Source organism: Merops nubicus, unplaced genomic scaffold, assembly GCF_000691845.1.
Source record: "Merops nubicus isolate BGI_N331 unplaced genomic scaffold, ASM69184v1 scaffold15464, whole genome shotgun sequence".
Taxonomy (NCBI): Eukaryota; Metazoa; Chordata; class Aves; order Coraciiformes; family Meropidae; genus Merops; species Merops nubicus.
This window is the reverse complement of record NW_008602401.1, coordinates 7,325-27,534: the sequence shown is the minus strand read 5'-3', so window position 1 is coordinate 27,534 and position 20,210 is coordinate 7,325. Positions and strand designations below refer to the sequence as shown.

Genomic DNA, 20,210 nt, shown 5'->3' with positions numbered 1-20,210 from the left:
AATTATGACATCTGCCAGAATCAAAAGGTCACCTATGAGAGGCTGGCTGTTGGGCAGCTGGAAAACACGTAACAACTAACAGCCAGGAACCTTCTACTGGAGAGCAGGTAAGGCACAACCAATGGAAGCTGACAACACAGAGCCCATTTACAAAGACTTCAGCCCCTATTCCTACCCAGGCAATTTGTGTAATCGAGGATGGGATTAAGTCAGTCACTATAGTCAAAAGTCTTGGGGAGGTCTATAAATTGACTTTCAAAACTTTCAGACATCTAACTCTGTAGTATATTCATGTTTACTGTCAAGTTCACTTCTATTAACAGCCTTTCCAAGCTCTTGTAGAAACAATTTACAAACTCCAGGCCTGTATGCACCACAAATTAAAAGCCATTACTTCTACTTATCTACAATCTAAAAACACAACAATCAAAAGTGGTTTGTCTTTTTTTTTAATGCTATAATAGCAGTAAAGAGAGAGACTAGCATTAAGTAGCATTAAGGACAGAGACTACAATAAAAATAAAAAAGCAAACTAGTTTATTAAAATTTTATGAACAGAGAATCTAAGACAGATACTCAGGTAAGTGATGGCAAAGTCCTCCTTGCAGTGTTCCTGAAAACAAATGCAAGGGGCAAAGTCTGGGATCCAGTAGTTCACTCCCATGCAGTGATTGCACTGTACTTTTCCTCAGACATCTGTTTTTAAGAATTCACATTTAGATAGGAGTTTTTTAAATGGGCATTTCATGACGGGTTTGTTAGATAATATCAGAACAGAAAGGGGCAATTCTGACAGTTGCTCTTTCAGAGTTGCTCCTTCTTACACCTTATCTTTGATCTATGATCCTGAGCTTTTCCCCAACCACAGAAGCCAGAGTTGAATGAATGTAGTTAGTTGAAGAATCCTAGTTTCTGGATTTCCATCATTTATATTGTAATTTAATGAGAAAAGCAGAAGGACTGCATCTGAGTAAGTTGTTTGAGGCTTTTTCATTGTCACACAGCAGGACATGTGAATGAACGTGGCAACTACATGCATAAGTAGCAATTTTTCCATGAGATATAAGCTGGTCAAATCTGAGTGAATTTTCATAGGACACATTTTAGAAAGCACCTTATTAACCCACAATCATGTCTTATCAAACATCACATTCTTGAAGGGGATATGATTCTCTCAAAATAAAGTTAAATATGAAAAATATTACATTTTGGCAAAAACAACTCATTTTCATCTCAGAAATTTCAAAATCACTTTTTCCCCTCAGCCATTCCAGAAGAACCCAAGCTAAGGACAATGCTTAGAAAACTTCAGTCTGAATAGCTGAAGTGAATCATAACACATTCTAGAATTTTGTATTGAAAGATGTTTCCATACTTTCATTTACACTGTGGTGTAATATTGTTCAAATAAGCAGCATAGTTCTTTAACCTATGGAATTACAGCGGATAAGCTTTCACTGGCAGTCTGAGTAACAAATGTCAGAAGCCATCCAAGTGCCTTGATATAATAATTACCATGCTGGGTATGCTGTGTATGTAATACACAATCGTGCCTTTTCTTCCTTTTTTCTCCTGCTTCTCTGAGTGATCAGTCTCACCCCCTGTGACTTTTTGAAGTGCAAGGAGGGGTGGGGTGTTCCCAGCCTCTCTGTAAGATTAGTTCCAAATGGTGCTTTACCTAACCCGAGCCAAGTGTCAAGAAGACTGTGATAGAGATCTATGCAGTCTAAAGGAAGAGAGAATTTTTTCAGATGCTTTATCTGTTTGCCTTTTGGATTTCCAGATGTTTTTATGCAGGTGCTGAAAACATTCAGAAATAATTTCACATGCAGCTCCCCGCAGGTAAGTCTGATTCTCCAAAGCCCTGTATGTCTGTTTTTAAGAAAAACTGCCTCTTTGCCTTTATGATAAAGAATCCAAAATTTCTGTGAGTTTTCCAATTAGAAACCACAAGGAAACTGCTGGAGCCCTGGGAATTCTAAGCTGGCACAGAATTTAAAAATGTCCATGATTTGAAAAACATGTTGGAATGTTAATCTATACAGCCAAATCTCCAAACCAGCCTTAAATCAGCCTCCAAAGTTGTGAACAAAGCTTTACTGTATACTTGAAGCGTTTGGGGGCAATTTACATATACAAACCCAAATGGGAATACATGTTTATTTAAATACACAAATTAGACATAATTATGACATCTACAAATTTGCGTCTATGCCTCAAATTGGCTTCTGTTTTCTCCTTCTGCAATGCAGTCATCAGTTATAGCTGCATATTCACTCTTCCCATTGTTTCAGAAATTTGTGCTCATTATTTTAAGTTCAAGGCTTGCTGTTGGTAAATGGATCAAATTCTGTAGTTCTCACTTATTCATTATTCTCTAAAAACTATTAACACTAAGTTTGACCTACGAATGGCACAACTGAGCTCAGGATAGTTGGTCTAAATTCTATTTTCTCAAGCTTCTAAAAATATATGCTGATATTCATTCAAGTCCCTAATCTTGTATTTCTGTTCCAGACTAATCCTAATAGTCTAAATAAAAAGCTCCATAGAAAGATCTATTACAGACTTTTACAGTTTGCTTTAAAGGCTTAACAAAATAAAAAATAGGAATGTTACAATGCTTTTCACATAAGAAGTAAAATTCAGCAAATCTAAAAATAGCTGGTAAAAATAGCTTTTTCTTTAAGAAAATATGCCATCCCTATTTGCAAGTCCTGCGTTGAAGTAATCTTATGAACACTTCCAGTCTTCATAAAAATTTTATCAAGTGTCTAAGTATTAGTATTCCATACAAAAACAATTTAACATCTGCAGAAAAAAAACCCTTGAGATGTATCCTAGTTGAATGATAATAAAAGTTTGGTACTCCTCTGGACCTGATTTGCAGTCTGAATCATTATGGCATTTTCTAAAGCAGGAGCTAACAGGCAGTTAACTGCTTTAATCTGCATTGCTTTTTCCATGACAATCTACCTCGAGATGCAAATTCTGGTTATTTCTGTAATGTCAAAAAGGAGCAGAGGGAGATATATACAGGAGAATCCGTACCTCAGGTTCCCTGACAAGAGCAAGGCCAGCTCAGAGAGAGATTGATTGTGCTCCACTCAAATAAGGGAGCAAACCACACTTCCCCAGGGACAAGAAGTATCAGGGGAAAGAATGAGCTGAAGAGACACGATGATATCTTGGTGCTCTGTCCAGGATTGCATAGCTCTGCCCCCAACACAATGCATGGCTTAAAGTGCACCTAACAGCTTAGGAGACCTTCAGTGTATTCACCTGGAAGGTGCCAAGCAGACAACCATATAATATCCCAAACTCCTTGAGAAATCTCCTTTTGTGGTCCAGTGGGAAAGAACTCTATCCTACCATGCAATCCTCCTGCAAATAGAAAATCTTTAGGTCCAAGAGTTACTTGCTGAGGCACACAGGGTTTTTTTACAGTATCTGCAAGAAACCTGGTAGCAAGGCAGTTGATCATGAGCTCAGCAAGCTATTGACATGTCTGAGAAAGGTAAAAGGAATTCTCTAAAACAGCTTTACAGTCTTGTGGAAATGATTCCTTCCAGATGGATTAGCACTTTTGAGTCGTTTTGCAAGATTATTCTTTTCCTCTCATATCCACATCACTCTGCCACTGCAAAGATTAATATACAAAAAGACAATGCTATATTTTTTTTTCCTCCCAAGTAACTGAAGACCATATCTATATTGTGTGATTAGACATTGGCTCCACAAGCTTTTAGTGCAAAACAAAAGTCTCCAGAAAGTACAAGTGTGCAGAAAAGCAAATAGCTGTCCCAGACCACAAAGAATCTGTCATAACCTCACCACATGAATGCAATTCTCATCTGGAGAGTCAGATACCTAACTTATAACGTGCACTTGACCATGGCTCTGATATACCCAAGGACTCTACACTAGACAGACAGGCTGAGGGCACCAAGCTTACAGAATATTTTCTGGGAATGGTGATTCAGGAAAGGAGCCAAACGCTAAGCCATTGGTCCAGATTCTCCACTTTAGGAGGACTATCCCTACACTTGCTTGAGGCCCCACTGCAGAGCACACACAAAGCTCTTTGAAGCAGTAGATTCACAATCAAAGGTCTTCCTCCTTCCTATGTTTAGAGTATCACGAGTTTCTATGTTTCTTGTAAATAAAGAGTCAAATTTCAATTGGTTTTCATAATGGGAACTACTTAGTAATCACAGCTCACCAACTCATGGAATGATAGAATGCTTTGGGTTGGAAGGAACCTTGAAGATCACCTAGCTCCAACCCACCTGCCATGGGCCCGGACACCTCCCACTAGACCAGGTTGCTCAAAGCCCCATTTAACCTGGCCTTGAACACTTCCAGGGATTGAGCATCCACAGCTCCTCCGTCTGTCCTGTTCCTGTGACTCACCACCCTCTACAGTGAAGAACTTCACATCTAATCTAAATCTACCATCTTCCAGTTGAAAGCCATTACTTCTTGTTCAATCACTACGTGCCCTTGTAAAAAGTCCTCCTCCATTTTTCCTGGAGCCTGTTCAGGTACCAGAAGGCTGTGATAAGGTCTCCCCAAAGTCTTCTCTTCTGTGGGCTAAGCAAACCAAACTCTCTCAGCTTATCTTCATAAAAGCTGGCATTCCAGCTCTCATATGGCCCTCCTCTGTATGCTCTCCAACAGGTCCACATCCAAACACCCAAATTGCTCAAAGCACTTTACAATGTTCACAAATCAAGCCACTATTCTACACTGAAGAGTATTCCCACATCACAGCTCCAGAAAAAGAAAGCACAGAGCTGTATTCTCCCAAAAGCAAACAATAAACTTACAGATGAGAAGAAAAATTAACTTGGCCTCTAGTTTATAATCATATTCTTTTGCCACCAGTCCCTTCTTTCAATATTGACAGTATTCAGGTCAATTCCCTGAATTTGCAAGTTCTTTAGTTTAAAGGATTCCGTCTCTACTTCCACAGATACACATAATTCTCTTCAGAAGCATAAGCAACTTGAGATTTAAAACAGTGAGTTTTCAACTGTGAAACTGCTGAATTTTTTCACCCTTGAGATCACACTTCAATATTAGAACTTATTTAAGGGCAAAAAACTTCCATCACAAGTAGTGTCCCTTAGCTCTAGCCCTCAAAATGAACCATGTGACTCTCAAAGTGCTCTACCTAGGTTAAAACATTCACCTTCTGCAAACCTGCATGTCTCTGAGAAGCAAATGCTGTCATGGTGATCTACACCAGATTCACCATGTTCGTTTCCCAGGAGCAAGTGAAAGTTTTGGATATGAACTGCAAAATACACTTCAGATAAGAGGACTGCTGGTAAGGCACGGACACAAACTCTTAATGTTCAGATATAACATGAATGTGTGTGTGCAGAGATTACTGTTTCATAGACAGTTTTATTAGAAGTGCACAAGCATATCCAAGGACATTTTGGAATTTATTTGACTGCATAATACCTTTATTTCAGTGCACATTCTGTTTAATCTTACAAAATCAGCTCCCATTGGAAGAATAAAATTAAATGCATATTTAAATTAAACATTCTAGGACTTAAGAAATATTTGTATCTTGATTTATTTTGTTCTTACTTCTGTTTCTCTTCATATTTAGATCCCAGCTTTCTAAAAATGAGGTTGAATTTCAGACTCCATTTCATTATTCAGAAGTATTTTTAAGAGATTTGAGACTGATCTGATTAATCTCTGAGCACTCAGAAAAAGGATGGTTCAGCTTCAACCTGTTTTTATTCATTTGCCATGAACACATTGTTTTCAGTAGGATGTTCATAAATATACAGGCAGCTTCAAGGATGGTGGGCAGACTACTATACTCTGCCTATTAAACTGGTGACAACTATTAACACAATTTATTTATGTTTATTTTAAAATTTTAAGTAATGGGCTTACTAAACTAAACTCAAGCAAACGTGATCTCTCTGCATACTGCACATGTCTTGATGCTCTGAATTTGTTTGTACAGCTGTGAAATTCTCAAATTAGCTATCTGTCAGAAAAAGTAAAATACTGCCAGAAGAGCATGGAGATGAAATCCAAGCCAATGGGAGAAAATTACAAAATGGCATCCTGTGACATGAATCACCTCTATGGGATAACTGCTGCTATAATAATAAGTCTGTGCTTTCTAGACAGTAGATCATTAGTAGCAGCAGCACAGGTAGTTCCAGCAACTTACTACCATACAAATCTTCAGCATTTACTAAGATGGATGTCAGTCATCTCCTTGTCACTTTATAAATGTACATGATTAGATTTATTTATGACTGTAAAAATCTCCAAAAAGTGGAAAAAATTACTTCTTGAAAAATATATCATGCAGTCATACCAGTCTAATACTGACCTGCCTGCTTAAAATTTCCATTTGCATTTAAAACTCAAAGTTTTGTCTGTCTGAAGCAATGGATCAGATACAAGACCAATGTTTTCAGAACCATCAGTTTTTGAATCATGGTAGAACACTGTCTGCTGGGATTTGCACAAGAACCTAGCACCTAACATCCTGAACAGCTGTTACATGTTTCATCTTTAGAAACTAAAATTATTTTAATAACTTATTACTCAAGGATTAACAAATCACACACCAAAAGGTTAGGGAATTAGACTCGTGGAGGACACATTTGGAGTATTATGACATCCCAAAGTGGTTTTTATGTCATTAAGCTTGGAAGGGCAATGAGCAAATACTGTGTAAATGGCACCAGAGGCTGCCAAACTCCAATGCTCTCAATGACACATCACTCCCCTGGATAACAGATACCAAAGCAGAAGGTGACTCAGGTGCTATTTTTAGCTGCAGGGATTCAGTCCTGAGGAGGCATCTTTATACAGAAAAAGAAAACACAAATTTGATTTTAAATCATTTCTTTGTAGTTCGACCCTTGTGGAAGATCCACTTCAGTATTGTACATCGTTTAATCATCTTTTCAGTTTCTTAAAACTTTATTCCCAAATCTCATTACCAGTAGTTTCCCAACTCTATGAAAAACATCTCCAGAATCCACAAGTGTCTCCACATGACACAAAAAGAAAGTGTTCACATAATACAACCATCTTCCTTCCAGATTTGGAAAAATGTGATATTTTGGGAGGCACAACATTTTTTTGTTAATGCTTTCCTGGCTTATTCCACACTCAAAAAGGCTGACACTGACCTAGTGTGTTCCTGAAAGCTGAAGAAGATTCAGTTCTCCCTCAGAAGAAAGGGAGTGATACAGTTCTGTTAAGAAACCAACTGTAAAAGTGACAGTGACTAGATATACATCACAAAGGCAGTTAACCCAGCAGCAATAGGATTTAACCTCTGCCATTCTGTAGAGTCTTGCAATATGAACTGAAGGAATTAGAGCAAACAACTGAGGAGTCAGTGTGTGTAATATTAGTTTTTAATGCCTTTTTACATGTGTTGCTACAGCTGCTAAACTGCCCAAACAGCCCCAAAGAGCTGCAGAAGTGAATTCAAGATTGGTAGTACATATCAAGCAGAACAGGATCTACCATGTTCATCTAAGGCAAAAGTAAACCCAAAATATTTTGTGAAGCTTTGCCATCTATGAAGTAGTTCACATAGAAGGAAAAACTTCATTTATGAAAATAGACCAAATCTTCAAGCTTGCAGAGGGACTTTGTACGATTACACACAAACACACACACCCATTATCTACAGCCTTATCCTGTCTCCCTTTCTCAGCTGCAACCTGGTGCTGCCTGTAAGCTGATTCTTCTGGCAGACACTCATTTTATATCAGTCTGCTTCTATCTGAAAAAATTAAAGGTCCCATACAGGAATAGGAAAGCACTTTATCTATTTTGATAGAGGCTGAACTCTGTAAAAGTCAGCAGCTTCCTCCAGCTGTGTGAAGTCACCAGGGCACCTGGGTGAAAGACCATCATGTTTCTGTTTTCATGTGCACAGAGAAATGGCCAAATGGCTTCAAAATTCCACATGTATTATTAACAGAGTGCATAATTATGATTTAGGGGAGGATTGTGGAATTCTTACTATGCTAAATTGCATACAGTGTAATCATATTATAAATTTCCTTGGCACCACAAGTCAGATTTTCCAATGTGTAGGCTAGTCCTATTGCCTAGGACTGCTACACAGGGAATTAAAATCTGAAAGGATGAATAGCTCCCTAATAGTCTAGAATAACACCAATCTATTACTCTGCCATTTCTTTGAATTCTTAGTACATTAAGTATGAAATAATATACATTGAGAAAATGGCAGTGGAGCAGAATTCTTTCCCATACCAGTTTGACAAATAAAAGACCAACAAATCTAAGTAATTACAACATATGGGACTACAAATGTCTAATTGGCTCCTAATGCAACTTAGGTTCAAGAAAAGGGAATCACCTAATTCAAATAAAGAAGGCCATATTCTTAGCTGAGGAAGTTAATACAAGAAAAGAGGTCTATCTATTTTCAGTGGCAAAACACAGAAGTACTAAATATTGGTACATTTCTGGATTATCTTTCCAAATAGTAGCTCTCTCAAAATAAGACACCATCAGACAAAACTCTGATGACAGAAGAAGAAAAAACAAACAAACAAAAAAGCCCACTCAAAACCAAAGCACAACTAACAAAACAACCAAAACCACCAAAAGCAGTAGTTAGATATCTAACAAAAACATATGGTTTGAATTTCTGAATATTTACTAGAACTTTGTAGTACAATTTGTAACTATTATTTTTCCTGAAAATTTGGTATTAAATAGCCATTAAATATAGCTTTCTGAGATGTTAGTCTGTAAAACAATGCTTTACACTTGTGATTTATTTGATTTTCTAGTACACAAGCTGGGCAAGATATGGCAAAGGAACATTTTAGAACTATGTAGCCAAGTTTACTTTCAATAGTTTTTGTCACTATTGGTACCTTCGGTTTGTTAGTTAAGGGGGGAAAAAAAAAAAACAACAAAACCCCCCAAACTTTCTGCCTAGTTAGTTCCTAGGCTCAATCAAAAAAGCTGCCATAAATGTCTTCTCAACTTGGGAGCTATCATGTCACTAACAGGCCACTGTTTAGGTGAAGACAAGCTGGACCATATTATGAAGAGGAACTCTGAAGTCATACAGTACTTCTACTAACCAAAACCTCATTTTAATTTGAAATATGAGTTCCAGCTGCCTTTTCTGCCTTTCTGGAGGAAGGCTTCCTTCTCTACTTATCTTTCTTCCCAGCTATCTCTTCCTTTTCCATCACAAAAAAAAATAAAAAAAGGCAAGAAAACTCATGTCCCCCTGCAACCCTTCAGACACAGAAGGTTAAAAATAATTCAATAAATTAAATCTGCCTTCTTCCAGACAATTTCTTCTGCAACAACAATTATGAGCTTGGAACCAAGAAAAACAACATGCAGCTGCAGCTGAAACAAGTCTGTCAGTTCTCAAAACTGTTGATAAAATTTATACTGTGTCCTAATTTCTGCTACAGACGAGTTATGAAAACTAGAAGAAGAATAGAAGATGCATTACGTGATTTCAGATTTCTTTTTATCTGCTGGGTATTTGCCTGGTTTGGCTTTCAAGGAAGATGTTTCTGAATGCAAGAAGGAAAAAAAAAGTTTCATAATCATGGCATTAATTGTGTCAACAATTTAACTCCTCCCAGAAGGAAACTTGCTGCACTCTTGAGTTCCTAGCAGTAAGAGTGTTCTATGAAAATAATTTGAATTAAAGGGAGGTTACCATCAAGCATGATCTTAACTGGATCTTTACAAAGCTCTTCGGCATCTTCTGAGGGTTCACATTTTCCACGTCATCCCTGCAACTCTTCACTGAACCCCTTCCCATACACCAACAGGAGCTTTAAACTCAAGGCACCAAAACTAACTATGGAATTTTATTAGTGGCCTCCCCAGAGCTGTTTATGGAGGAAAAGGCACCTCCCACAGCTACTTCATATTCCCCTTACAAATAAATACAAGGGTCACATTTTGACTACTAGCTCCCACATCACACTGCTAGATCTTGTTCTATGTCTTATCCTCCATGTTATGAGTAATTTCTTTTGAGTAACTGCCTCTCACAGTTACATTAATTACCAAAGAAGTATTAATTGCTCCAATTTTATATTGTATTTTTTTTTTTCTACACAGAGCAATTACCTCTTTGGTCATTTGCAGAGCCTCCACAAATGAATTCTCTCAACTGTGCAGAAAAGTTAGCACCAAAACAGTCAAGATACCTCAGATATTGATAATACATGCTAGAACGTTTACCCACACTTACTTTGCCAGGCTTGTTTGCATCAAAGCTGTTTTCTTTAAATTTCTCCTGCAGGGTCTCAGCTAACCGACAAAGCAAGGCACCATTATCCAGCTTCTCCATAAAGGTTTCTGCTGTTATTTCTCTACCTGAACAGCAAACAGAAAGTTAACATGGCAGAAAGTGTGCAATATTATAGGCTGTCATTGTGCAAAAAGAGAAATCGATAGAAATCTTGACAACAATTTGAAATGTGCTTCAACTGAAAAAAAGCTTGCATTACTTGGAATATTTAGGGGACAACCAGTACTACTTTGCTGGTAGACATACTACAAATTATTCAAAACCCCCACACTTTCTTTGGGAAGCCGTATACTATTTGAAAAATAATTCTGGCATATCAGATGCCACAGATCCTGTTTTACTTATGAAATTCCAATGCTTTTAACATAGTATTTTAAAAAACAGAGTACAGCAGGAGAATTATTTACCCCAGTGTGCATGGATAGATATAGTGTAAGAGCTGCTAACACTACTGCAGCTTATTTTATAACACAAGTAGAAAAACATGTCAACCACGGGTTTTTTTTTTAGTGAGAGCTTAAGACTTGGTCCTGCAAGAAGCTGACAACATACTACAATGACTCCAATGCTCCTTTGAAAGAGCTTTTTCAAAACTATAGTTAGGTACATTAAAAAAAAAAGGGAGAGACTGAAATTTCATGTTATACATCTATTTGTCATGCAGATTAAAATTTGCACCCAAAGAACAAAGTCAAAATACTTTTATTTCAAAATATCATTTTCAGTATCAATTATTATCACACCAGATGATGTTGTACTTCAGCTGCCACAGATGGTCCTCCCTGGCTAGAGCAGACCAGAGGACCTCCCATTACACCACAGTCATATCCTCCAGGCAGGGGAGATCACAAGAGTCCCACACTGAGATGTGCAATCTGACCAGGCTGGATAGGCCAGATGAGAAGGGAGTCATGTACCACTGTAGACTAAAATCCCAGGATCTTAACATCATTTTCTGGTAAAAATATTGATATTGAAGGTTTTCCTTTTTCACATTTCTACTGGGAAACTTGCCTTCTCTTGGGACACCTATTTGACCAGCAGCTGTATTTTTCAGCCCTCTTGACTTCTAGTAGCATCAAGAGGAATATCAAGCACTAACTTTTACTCTTCCTGTTAAGGCAGCATTTATCTACTGTTGGTGATATTTATGCGTGTCATTTGGGGACAGGAATAACACCATCAACTCATTTTTCATAGGCTGTTACACAGCAGTTATCACTAACAACACACTGCCAAAAAAAATTCAATACCAGATCCACTCCTGCTGCTCAAAAGCAGCTTGTTTGCAAGCAGAGCAACAGGTGGAATTCTGCCCACTGCTGGTCAGGGGGTTTTGCGACAGATTTTGGACCAACAAGCAGCTGCCTGACTAAATTAGGGTTGGGGTTTCTTTGTCTTTCTAGTTAGTCTGGGAAAATTTATTTTCCATGAGATGTCTGGAAACTGGAAGCATTAATTTGTTTGGAACAGGTTCACAACGTTATTTGGCAAAACACCCCAGGAGAAGTAAATTCAGAAAAAAAGTAGTAAAGCTTTTCTATACCTTTTTACTCAGAAGAGAAAACTAACATTCAAAAGTAACAAAAATGAAATAGATAATAAAAAATTAATATTGTACTTCTGCAATATATTGCTGGTACATTGTAATCAGTCATAACACTGATGATAGCAGTGTTATAAAGCAATATGATTACAAAAAGGGTAGAGGAAAGCTGATTTCTCTAGGCTCTTGACTGACAACTGTTAGATACTTCAGCATCCTTTGGGTAAAATATTACAACTCTTCAGTTTGGTCAGTTAAAAATCAAAGAGTAAGATAAAGACCTTTGCAGCAAACCATCTTCAGATACAATAGCAGATTTATATTTTTGCTTAAAGTTAAACTTGAGTTTTCCAACACATTTCTATTTCAGAAATAGCCTTTTAATGTGGAGGTTTTTTGCCTCTTTTTATTCTCCCTTAATTCTCTCTGCCATATAGCCCACGTTAAAGCTCCTGTATACCCAAATGACTTCTCCAGGCAAAAGAGCAGTAGCAGCACTGCAGACATTCAGTGGTAGCTTGTGTATAACTGACAATATTTTAGCATTGCCTCCAGGTCAGCTGAAAGCCCAGACTGAAATTATAATAGCCCACAGACACAAAAATTGAACATTTCAAAAGTCTTCATCACCATTCTAGCCTACATATTTTCCCATTTGCCCTATCAGCATTTTTGGCAAGAGGTATAAAGCCATTAGAAAGCTAAATTTGAAAAATAAGATTATGTTATAGGAACTGATTTGTTTTTAATAGAGTATTGCATTTTACAATAGACTCATTTTCTTCTACAACAAAATTATTAACAATATTTTTAACGTACTCAACATCTTTATTTTGGAAAGCACAACTTTTCACACAGGTAGAAGAAAAATCACATTCTACGTATTCATTCTGTCCCATGATTTACAGATTTATTACCTCACTAGTTGAACAGTAAGAAACCTAAATCCTATTTAGAAGTATTTACTCTTTACAAAGACTTGGAAAAATTCTTCTATCTTTTCCTGCTATTTAGCAATATGTTTCTATTATTTTAAATACTTAATTACATTAGCAGTTTGGTCACTGTATATTGTACACTAAGCTGGAGTATTTTAGTTCTGTTCCCTTTTATGAAAGCTGAAAGAATGAGTTTTGCATTGAACATCTGTATCCAATGAAAAATATATTAGGTGTCAGCTTTCAATTCACTGTATTTTATGGCTCCAAAAGGTGGCATTTCTTTGCTAAAACAGACACTCTGACATATTTAACAGTTGAAATGTATTGATTCAAATGAGAGTAATGTTCATAGCCTGAGGGAAAAAAAGGCCTCTGTATATTTTTATGGAAAAAACATTAAACTCCATTAAAAATGTATAACTCCCCCTATAATTACAAGAAAGCAGTTGCAATGTTTTTATAGAATGGTAATAACATTAAGTATCATAAAAAAGCAACGCTAAAATTATGAAAAGAAAAATAAAAGCAGGAACATGAAGGCTTTCTCAACCCTCAGAAGCACTGCTTGCCCTCTCCCACAGTCACCAGCTGCCCCTTGGAAAGACAAACTGCTGTACCTGCCACCTACCACTGGAAGCTGTGGGCAGTTATCTGTGAGGCCACCCAGTCCTGAGGGTCCTAATGCAACCAGACTGGGAGGCCTATGGAAGAACAACTACAAAGAGCTCAAGCCCAGGGTGTGTGCCCAAGAGTCAAAGCCGCATCATTCCCTAGGGGCTGTCTCAGACAACCAGAGCCTTCAGCATGCAGTGGAGGGACTCAAAGACTACAATGAAGTACCAGAATCTGGTTGGTTCCTGTAGTATTGCACTTCCCTCCACAGATAATTTAATAACCACAGTGCAAGACATGGGCTCCACCCTCACAACTAACTGACCGATTTTTTCAATTGTACATTCCAGTTGTAACACACAACCACTAGTTTATAAACAGAAACACATTGGTCAAAGGATGAGCTTCTACAATACTGAGGCACCAGTCTGATCCTGTCAAACAGAGTGGCACTTAAACCCAAGTTAGCAAAATGCAATCAAAATAAAGTAAAGAAAGGTCAGTGGTTTTACACACATGCAACACTGGTTGTTTTCCAACAAGGCTACTCTGTTTCCTGCAACAGCTGGCAGCACGAGAAATAGTTTTGATAGCATTCGGACATTATCACTTACTTGAAATGGGACATATAAACAATCCCAAAGGAATGTTGATACTAAAGAAAATTATAAAGCCACTCAAATTAGAGACTGCACCAGTTCCAGCAGAATCACTAGAAGTACCAGCATCGTGAATGTTTTCCCATTCAGATACTTCAAACTTGCTTTTCACACTGGCTTGAGGTGAACACACTGATGCTGAAAATAAAGGTACTGCTACAGAATCCTCTTAGACAGCAAGATGAGCAGGAACACCGAACTGAAGCAGGTTTTGCTTTAACTCAGAACCTAAGACAGACAGTTGTCTTGCAGAAGACTTCCCACCCTTCATCCCCCAAACTTTATGCCTCTCAAATACACCTTTAAATTTCAAGCCTGGTCTCCAACTCAATGCCTCACCTAACATCCTCACCTCTCTGTCCTTTTCTCCAAGCCTACTTCATTTTTGCACCCAAGAAAATTTTACATGCCTCATACAAGAGTCAATGATTACATGTCCAGTTCCTCAGCATCTTGCATTCTCCATCTCCTTATCTATGAGCTTCTGAAGTCCAGAAAGCTCTGTTAGGAAGAGGCTTCAGCACTGAAACCTTGGAGCCTTGACACGTGCCCAGGGCATATCTCACAGGTCTGTTCCATAGTCCCGTGTGCTAAATGATCCTGGATGGAGTAAGTGACAATATAACCCTGTGCAGCTGGTAAATGAGCTCTGGGAATGGGAAAAAAAGATCAGAGCTCTACACAAAAGTCAAAGGTGAAAAACAGAAACCAGCCCTCTATACCTGTCCTAAACAACAGGCTGGTGATGAAGTCCACTCCTCCTGATGTCAGCCCTTCCACTTCTGCAGACACTCAAGAGAAAACACGACAATACTGGAGAGTACAGCAGACAAACAAATCTCTTTGCTTCCAAATTGCCACTGCTAGTTTATTCCTATGGCCCAACTGTGCTAATTCACACAGAAGTTTTCGGTATCCATAAGAGCATTCAACTAAAATAAGTGGTGTCAGCACTGAAAGTATTGCCAAGTGCTTCACTGGCTCTATACACAATAAAAACAAGGCTAAGAGATGATCGTTTGCAAGACAATTGGGTCAACACATCTCCTTGACTTTGCCACTGCAAGGATCTCTCAGCTGAGCCACCAGAGGGAAGTGAGGGTGACAACGTCCATAGCTCCAATCTTCCTCTGAAGCACGCAAGCCCCAACCCCTGCAATGCTGACGTGTTCCACTTTTGAGAATGCTATCATGTGCAACCTTGAATGAGTTAATCTCAGCTGACACATCGGTTTCATCTGCAATGTCCTTTTTCCAGCCCCCAGAATACAGGCAGCTAAGACCTATTCAGCAATGGAGCTGTAATGACAAACTGTACACCCAGCAGCTCTGCGTTTCTCTGACATGGTTCCAAAAATAATTAGCAAAATGCACACGTAAGTACTAGTGATTACTAAAACAAACCACAAAAACCCACCACAATGTCCATGCTAAATTAGAATATGCCCAGTGTCTCAGAGTAAAAAATTTTTGCAGCATTGTTTTCCAGCTGTGCCATATATCTCGGTCTTCCAATTTATCACTTTGGTAAAGTCAAATTTTAGCTTCAAACCCTTTCATTCATATTATAAAGAGCAATATCCTTCTCATGTTTTCCAGTGTGTAATTTTGAACCCACAATGGATTTTACTGCTGAAAAACTGTCACTATTTAACCTCCATTAACACTGTGTAGGACACATGTGACTCTCCACAAAAACCACCAAAACCACCACGAGTTGATCAAGCTAACTTAAAAAGGTTTGGTCCTATTCTTGCATAAAATACTTTCTATCTTTTCTGGTTTCTTTTTAATCTACATTTATTTGAAAAAAATGTGTCCATGTTGAGTCATAGTACAAATAACTGACTAAAATATGGATGAAACAAAAGATGGACCAAACATGGCCAAAATCAAAATGCATATTCATTTTCTTTATAAATTGAGAAATCCTGTTACATTAAAACTGACATAAAGACACCTACAATAAGGCCACCCAAGTTAGAGCACAGAGCAAACTAAGGGATAACACAGAATATTATCAGCTCTGTGTTATCTGCACATCCATGCATGTGAAAATCTACTGACCATCAATGCAAAGTACATTATTTTTAACATGGAGGGGAAAAAACCCAACATAACAAAACAAACAAAAAAAACCCCTCTTGCACATCCTTTCAGGCTTTTGGATGCTGAAAAGTGAGAGTACAAACAAGTTTTTAAAAGGTAGCAGCATGCTATAAATTCATACCTACTTTATCTTAGAGCAATATGCTTATGCATCTCTCATTAAAGTTAACCTAAATTATACAGCAATTAAACCAAACTTGAATTCTAAGTTAACATATTTATATGAATATTAATTACTTTAATTCAGTTACACTTAATTTATTTTGAATGTGAATTTTAACTTAATTGAATTATTAATTTGAATAACAATGTCTACATAGGAATTCAAAGCAGTTTAACAAATCACTATAATTTCAGTTCTTCAGGACAAACTCTGAGAAAAGATGAGCTTGGGGTGAGGAGGTGTAGGGGAACACATTAAGCAAATGAACTGTGTATCCTGCTTAATTAAAAGAAAGTTATGCCCATTTAGTTCTGCAGGGCAGAATTTCGTGTCCATATGGAAAATCAGATTTTTAATTATAGTTGGCATTTCTGAACCTCCTGCTGGTTGCTACGTTCCTACTAAAAAAGTGACCTCATTCCTAAACTTGTCACTGTGAGAACTCTGTTATGAACTGCAAACAAGCTTCTATTTGTTTTAGAGTGGCTCACTAAAACTTCATTGTTCAAAATGTTTAAACAATATATTAAATCCTTAATGGAATGTGCTGCTTCTGATTTAAAAAACAGTCTTTTGGATTGCTGTCTTGTGGTAATTGGAGTGAAAAGTCAGGATTTCTGGATTTTGTTCTGGTATTGTCTAGACAATTTTATATTAAAAACTCATTAATTTAAACGGAAGTCCCACACAAAGATGTAATTTAAATCAAGCGCCACTTTCATGGCTGTGGATTCATAACTGCTCCAGCTCTAAAATGGATATCACCTATCTGCAAAATCTGGTGTTCTCACACTCTGCTGACACTGTACTTATTGACAACACCTCTCATAACAATTTACTTCCCTGCCTCTTAAAAGAAGGGAATACACTACTGCAGAACATGCAGATGAAAGGCACTAGATATACTCTATTACTGCTGGACACCACGATACACTCCAGCTACAGGGTTTGCCAAAGACAAGACACTGCCTACATCTCACCGGAACAGACTGCCAGGAAAGAAAAAACCACAACCAAACCACACACACCACATTTAAAAATGCTCATCCAAATATTCCTCCAAAAGATCAAGGAAAGTTTCATGTAAACATCACCATCTCTAAAATATTTTCTCCTCTGTGTTCATCGAGAGGAACTGTTGGCATGGTTCCCAGTAAAGTATTGTGCAAGTCATATATTTCTTTCGTAGAATCCTTTGGATTTAGAGAGATCAGACAAAAGCCATTTTCCTCCGAGTGTTCTCCACGAACAACACGCTATTTCTTGTCTCATAGTTTCTAAATTCCACCTTGTTCAATGAGTCGCACATCCCAAAGAACTGTCTCTGTCCTTTCTGCCAGGGACATACTCTCATTCGCTCTTCCTCATGTGTAACCTGATTTTTTTCTTGGCTTTTGGTTTGTATCCCCTTTCATCAACAACATGTTTTGGCTTCACACACCAAGACATACAGCTGCAATCAGTAAATCCCCAGGTCCCGGCTGCAGCCACCAGGTCAGACTCCTCTCTGCACAAGCTTCCATGAGTCTTAGCATGTGGAGCCTTGGGCAGCAATTATCAATCACTAGACTCCTTGGTCAGGGCAGAACTATTCAACACTTCCTTCTGTTCAAGACAGTCAGTACACCCATACTTTTTAGGAAGTGTAACAATAAAAATGGAAGACATAGGTGATGGCAGTAATTAGCACCATTCAGCTTCATGGTATTAACACAGAAAACACAAGCATATGAGTATTTAAAAGGAAATTTGGGGAAAAATAAACATGAAATAAATAAAGTTCAATTACATTACTCATAGAAACACTGTGGAGACAAATTATGTAATAGCTTTTCTGACCTTGCTCTACAGTTGCACTATGTGGAAGTAGCTACCTAATCGTAGCTACCTTTATTTTTGAAATGCAAAGAAGAATGAAGGACTGAATTCCCAGCTAAAATATAGAGTTCTCTTAGGGCCCAGTATCTCCATTCCATCTCATTGTATCTTACCTAGTAGGTTTGTAAGCCACAGGGCCAAGTCCTCTTTCATCGGCAGCAAGTTGGCCTCATGTCTACTTGCAAGCCACTGACTGTATTGATGCATATCAGAGAGGCCAGGCCCACGTGCCTTCGGGCTCAGAGCAGTACACATTGCTTATCCGCTTGCTGGACCTGTTTTATTATATGTATAAAAAAAAATAATTAAAAAAATTACTTCTTGATACCAAATCATGTTTTGCAGGTTCTCTTTTTTAGAGCTGTAGAAGATAACAGTAACTAAGATTCTAAGAGATCACGTGTCAGACCAACACACATGGATCTAACACATGAATATAAAATCAATGACTGAAGTTCAGTTTTGTTAATAGATCACACTGCAAGCAAATAAATCACACAGATAAATGTCAACTTCATTTGTACTTGCCAAACTACACACATAGCAAACATATAAGCAAATATTCTGCAAGGAATTATTACAATCAAATCAAAAGACAGATTTTACTCAAATCTAACAACTCGATACAGCGCCTCATCCAATATCCATTCAAAAAAAAATGGAAAGCTTCAGAGATTTTTGGATCTGGCCCAAGAAAAACCTGGGCACAACCAAGTCACACTACCATAGCGAACTTACTAACAGTTAACAAATGCCATTACCAAATGGAATCAGCCTATTCTACAGGTTCAGAATAATAAAGAAAAAAACCCCACCAAGCGTATTTACTGAATATCTTTATTTCTTCAGAAAGCAGCACAACCACTCGTGCTGGTTACCCACACTTCCCACTTCCATCTTCCATACAAATACTCCTCTGCTTCAATGACAACTCACTGAAACTAGTTTCAGGTAAGACAATATATCATGTGTTAAATTTTAGTTAAATCTTGTCTCGGCCAGAGACATCAGGCCCACTGAACCTGTACCTCTGCTCCTGAAGGACTGATTCCCCCATCTGTGGGAGAAGTGTGCTGAGAAAAGACAGTTATTTTCCTTCTTGCAAACAAACTCAGACATGGAGCCTAATGCTTGTATCAACGAGCAGAGATACTTTCTTGCCTGGTAGGCTGTATCCTGTTGAAAGCCCAGTCACATCAGCTAGCAGCTATAAGGTCTTATGTACATACGTAGGCACTAGACAGACATCAAAGTGGAGGTGGGAGGTCTGTGACAAATAGTCCTTTGACTATTGCCAACTGGCTGATCCACACCAACTGCAGTTACACATCAGCTGGCTTCAGTTTATGATATTTTGCAAAAACTCTTTTTTTCTGTCATTTACATACCTTTCAAGTCAGGTAAGAGGTAACAATGACTTTAAAAACAACAACAAAAAGGAAAAATTTGTTACACTATTTCATTGTGGCCTGGAATAACAAGATTACTGAAAATAATTCCTTTGCCAAAATAAAGGAAAATGTTTACTGAATGTAAAAAGCAATTGCCTTTCCATAAAATTATGCTGTAACTGACATTTCCAAACATATGAAATGCTATCTGGGGTATTTTAATACTTACATTTAAATACTCTGGCATTTTTTAACCATACCCTGGGTGACTCAACTCCTTGTTCAGAAAAGCATCTGCTTAAGCTCTTTTGGAGAGTACCCTCACCCCAAATCCTGAAGTCTGGCCTGCCCTTGAGATAGACACAGCTTTCATTATCAATATACTTCTTACTGAAAACAGACAACTTTTTCAGTTGGGGAGAGGGAAAAATAGACATAAACCCTCACCTTATTCCATTTTATAAATACATATTTTTGACTTATCAGTAGATTTTACATTTTTCTAACAAAACAATGTATCGAAGCTGCTTTGAAAGCAGAGGAGTTGAAGGCAGACTAAAGTAGGCAATTTTAGCATA

General features: G+C 37.8%; 1 protein-coding gene across 1 annotated transcript in view; it reads right to left on the bottom strand.

Moving 5' to 3' along the window:
- Window positions 1-18,496, bottom strand: part of GAS2 (growth arrest-specific 2) — a 73,580-nt gene extending 55,084 nt beyond the window's left edge. Inside the window, exons 1-2 of the mRNA XM_008938354.1 lie at window positions 18,355-18,496; window positions 10,274-10,398 (exon numbers count right to left, since the gene is read on the bottom strand). Of these exons, the coding sequence (XP_008936602.1) occupies window positions 10,274-10,398; window positions 18,355-18,496 (267 nt within the window). The remainder of the gene's footprint in view (window positions 1-10,273; window positions 10,399-18,354) is intronic.
- Window positions 18,497-20,210: the final 1,714 nt, after the last annotated feature.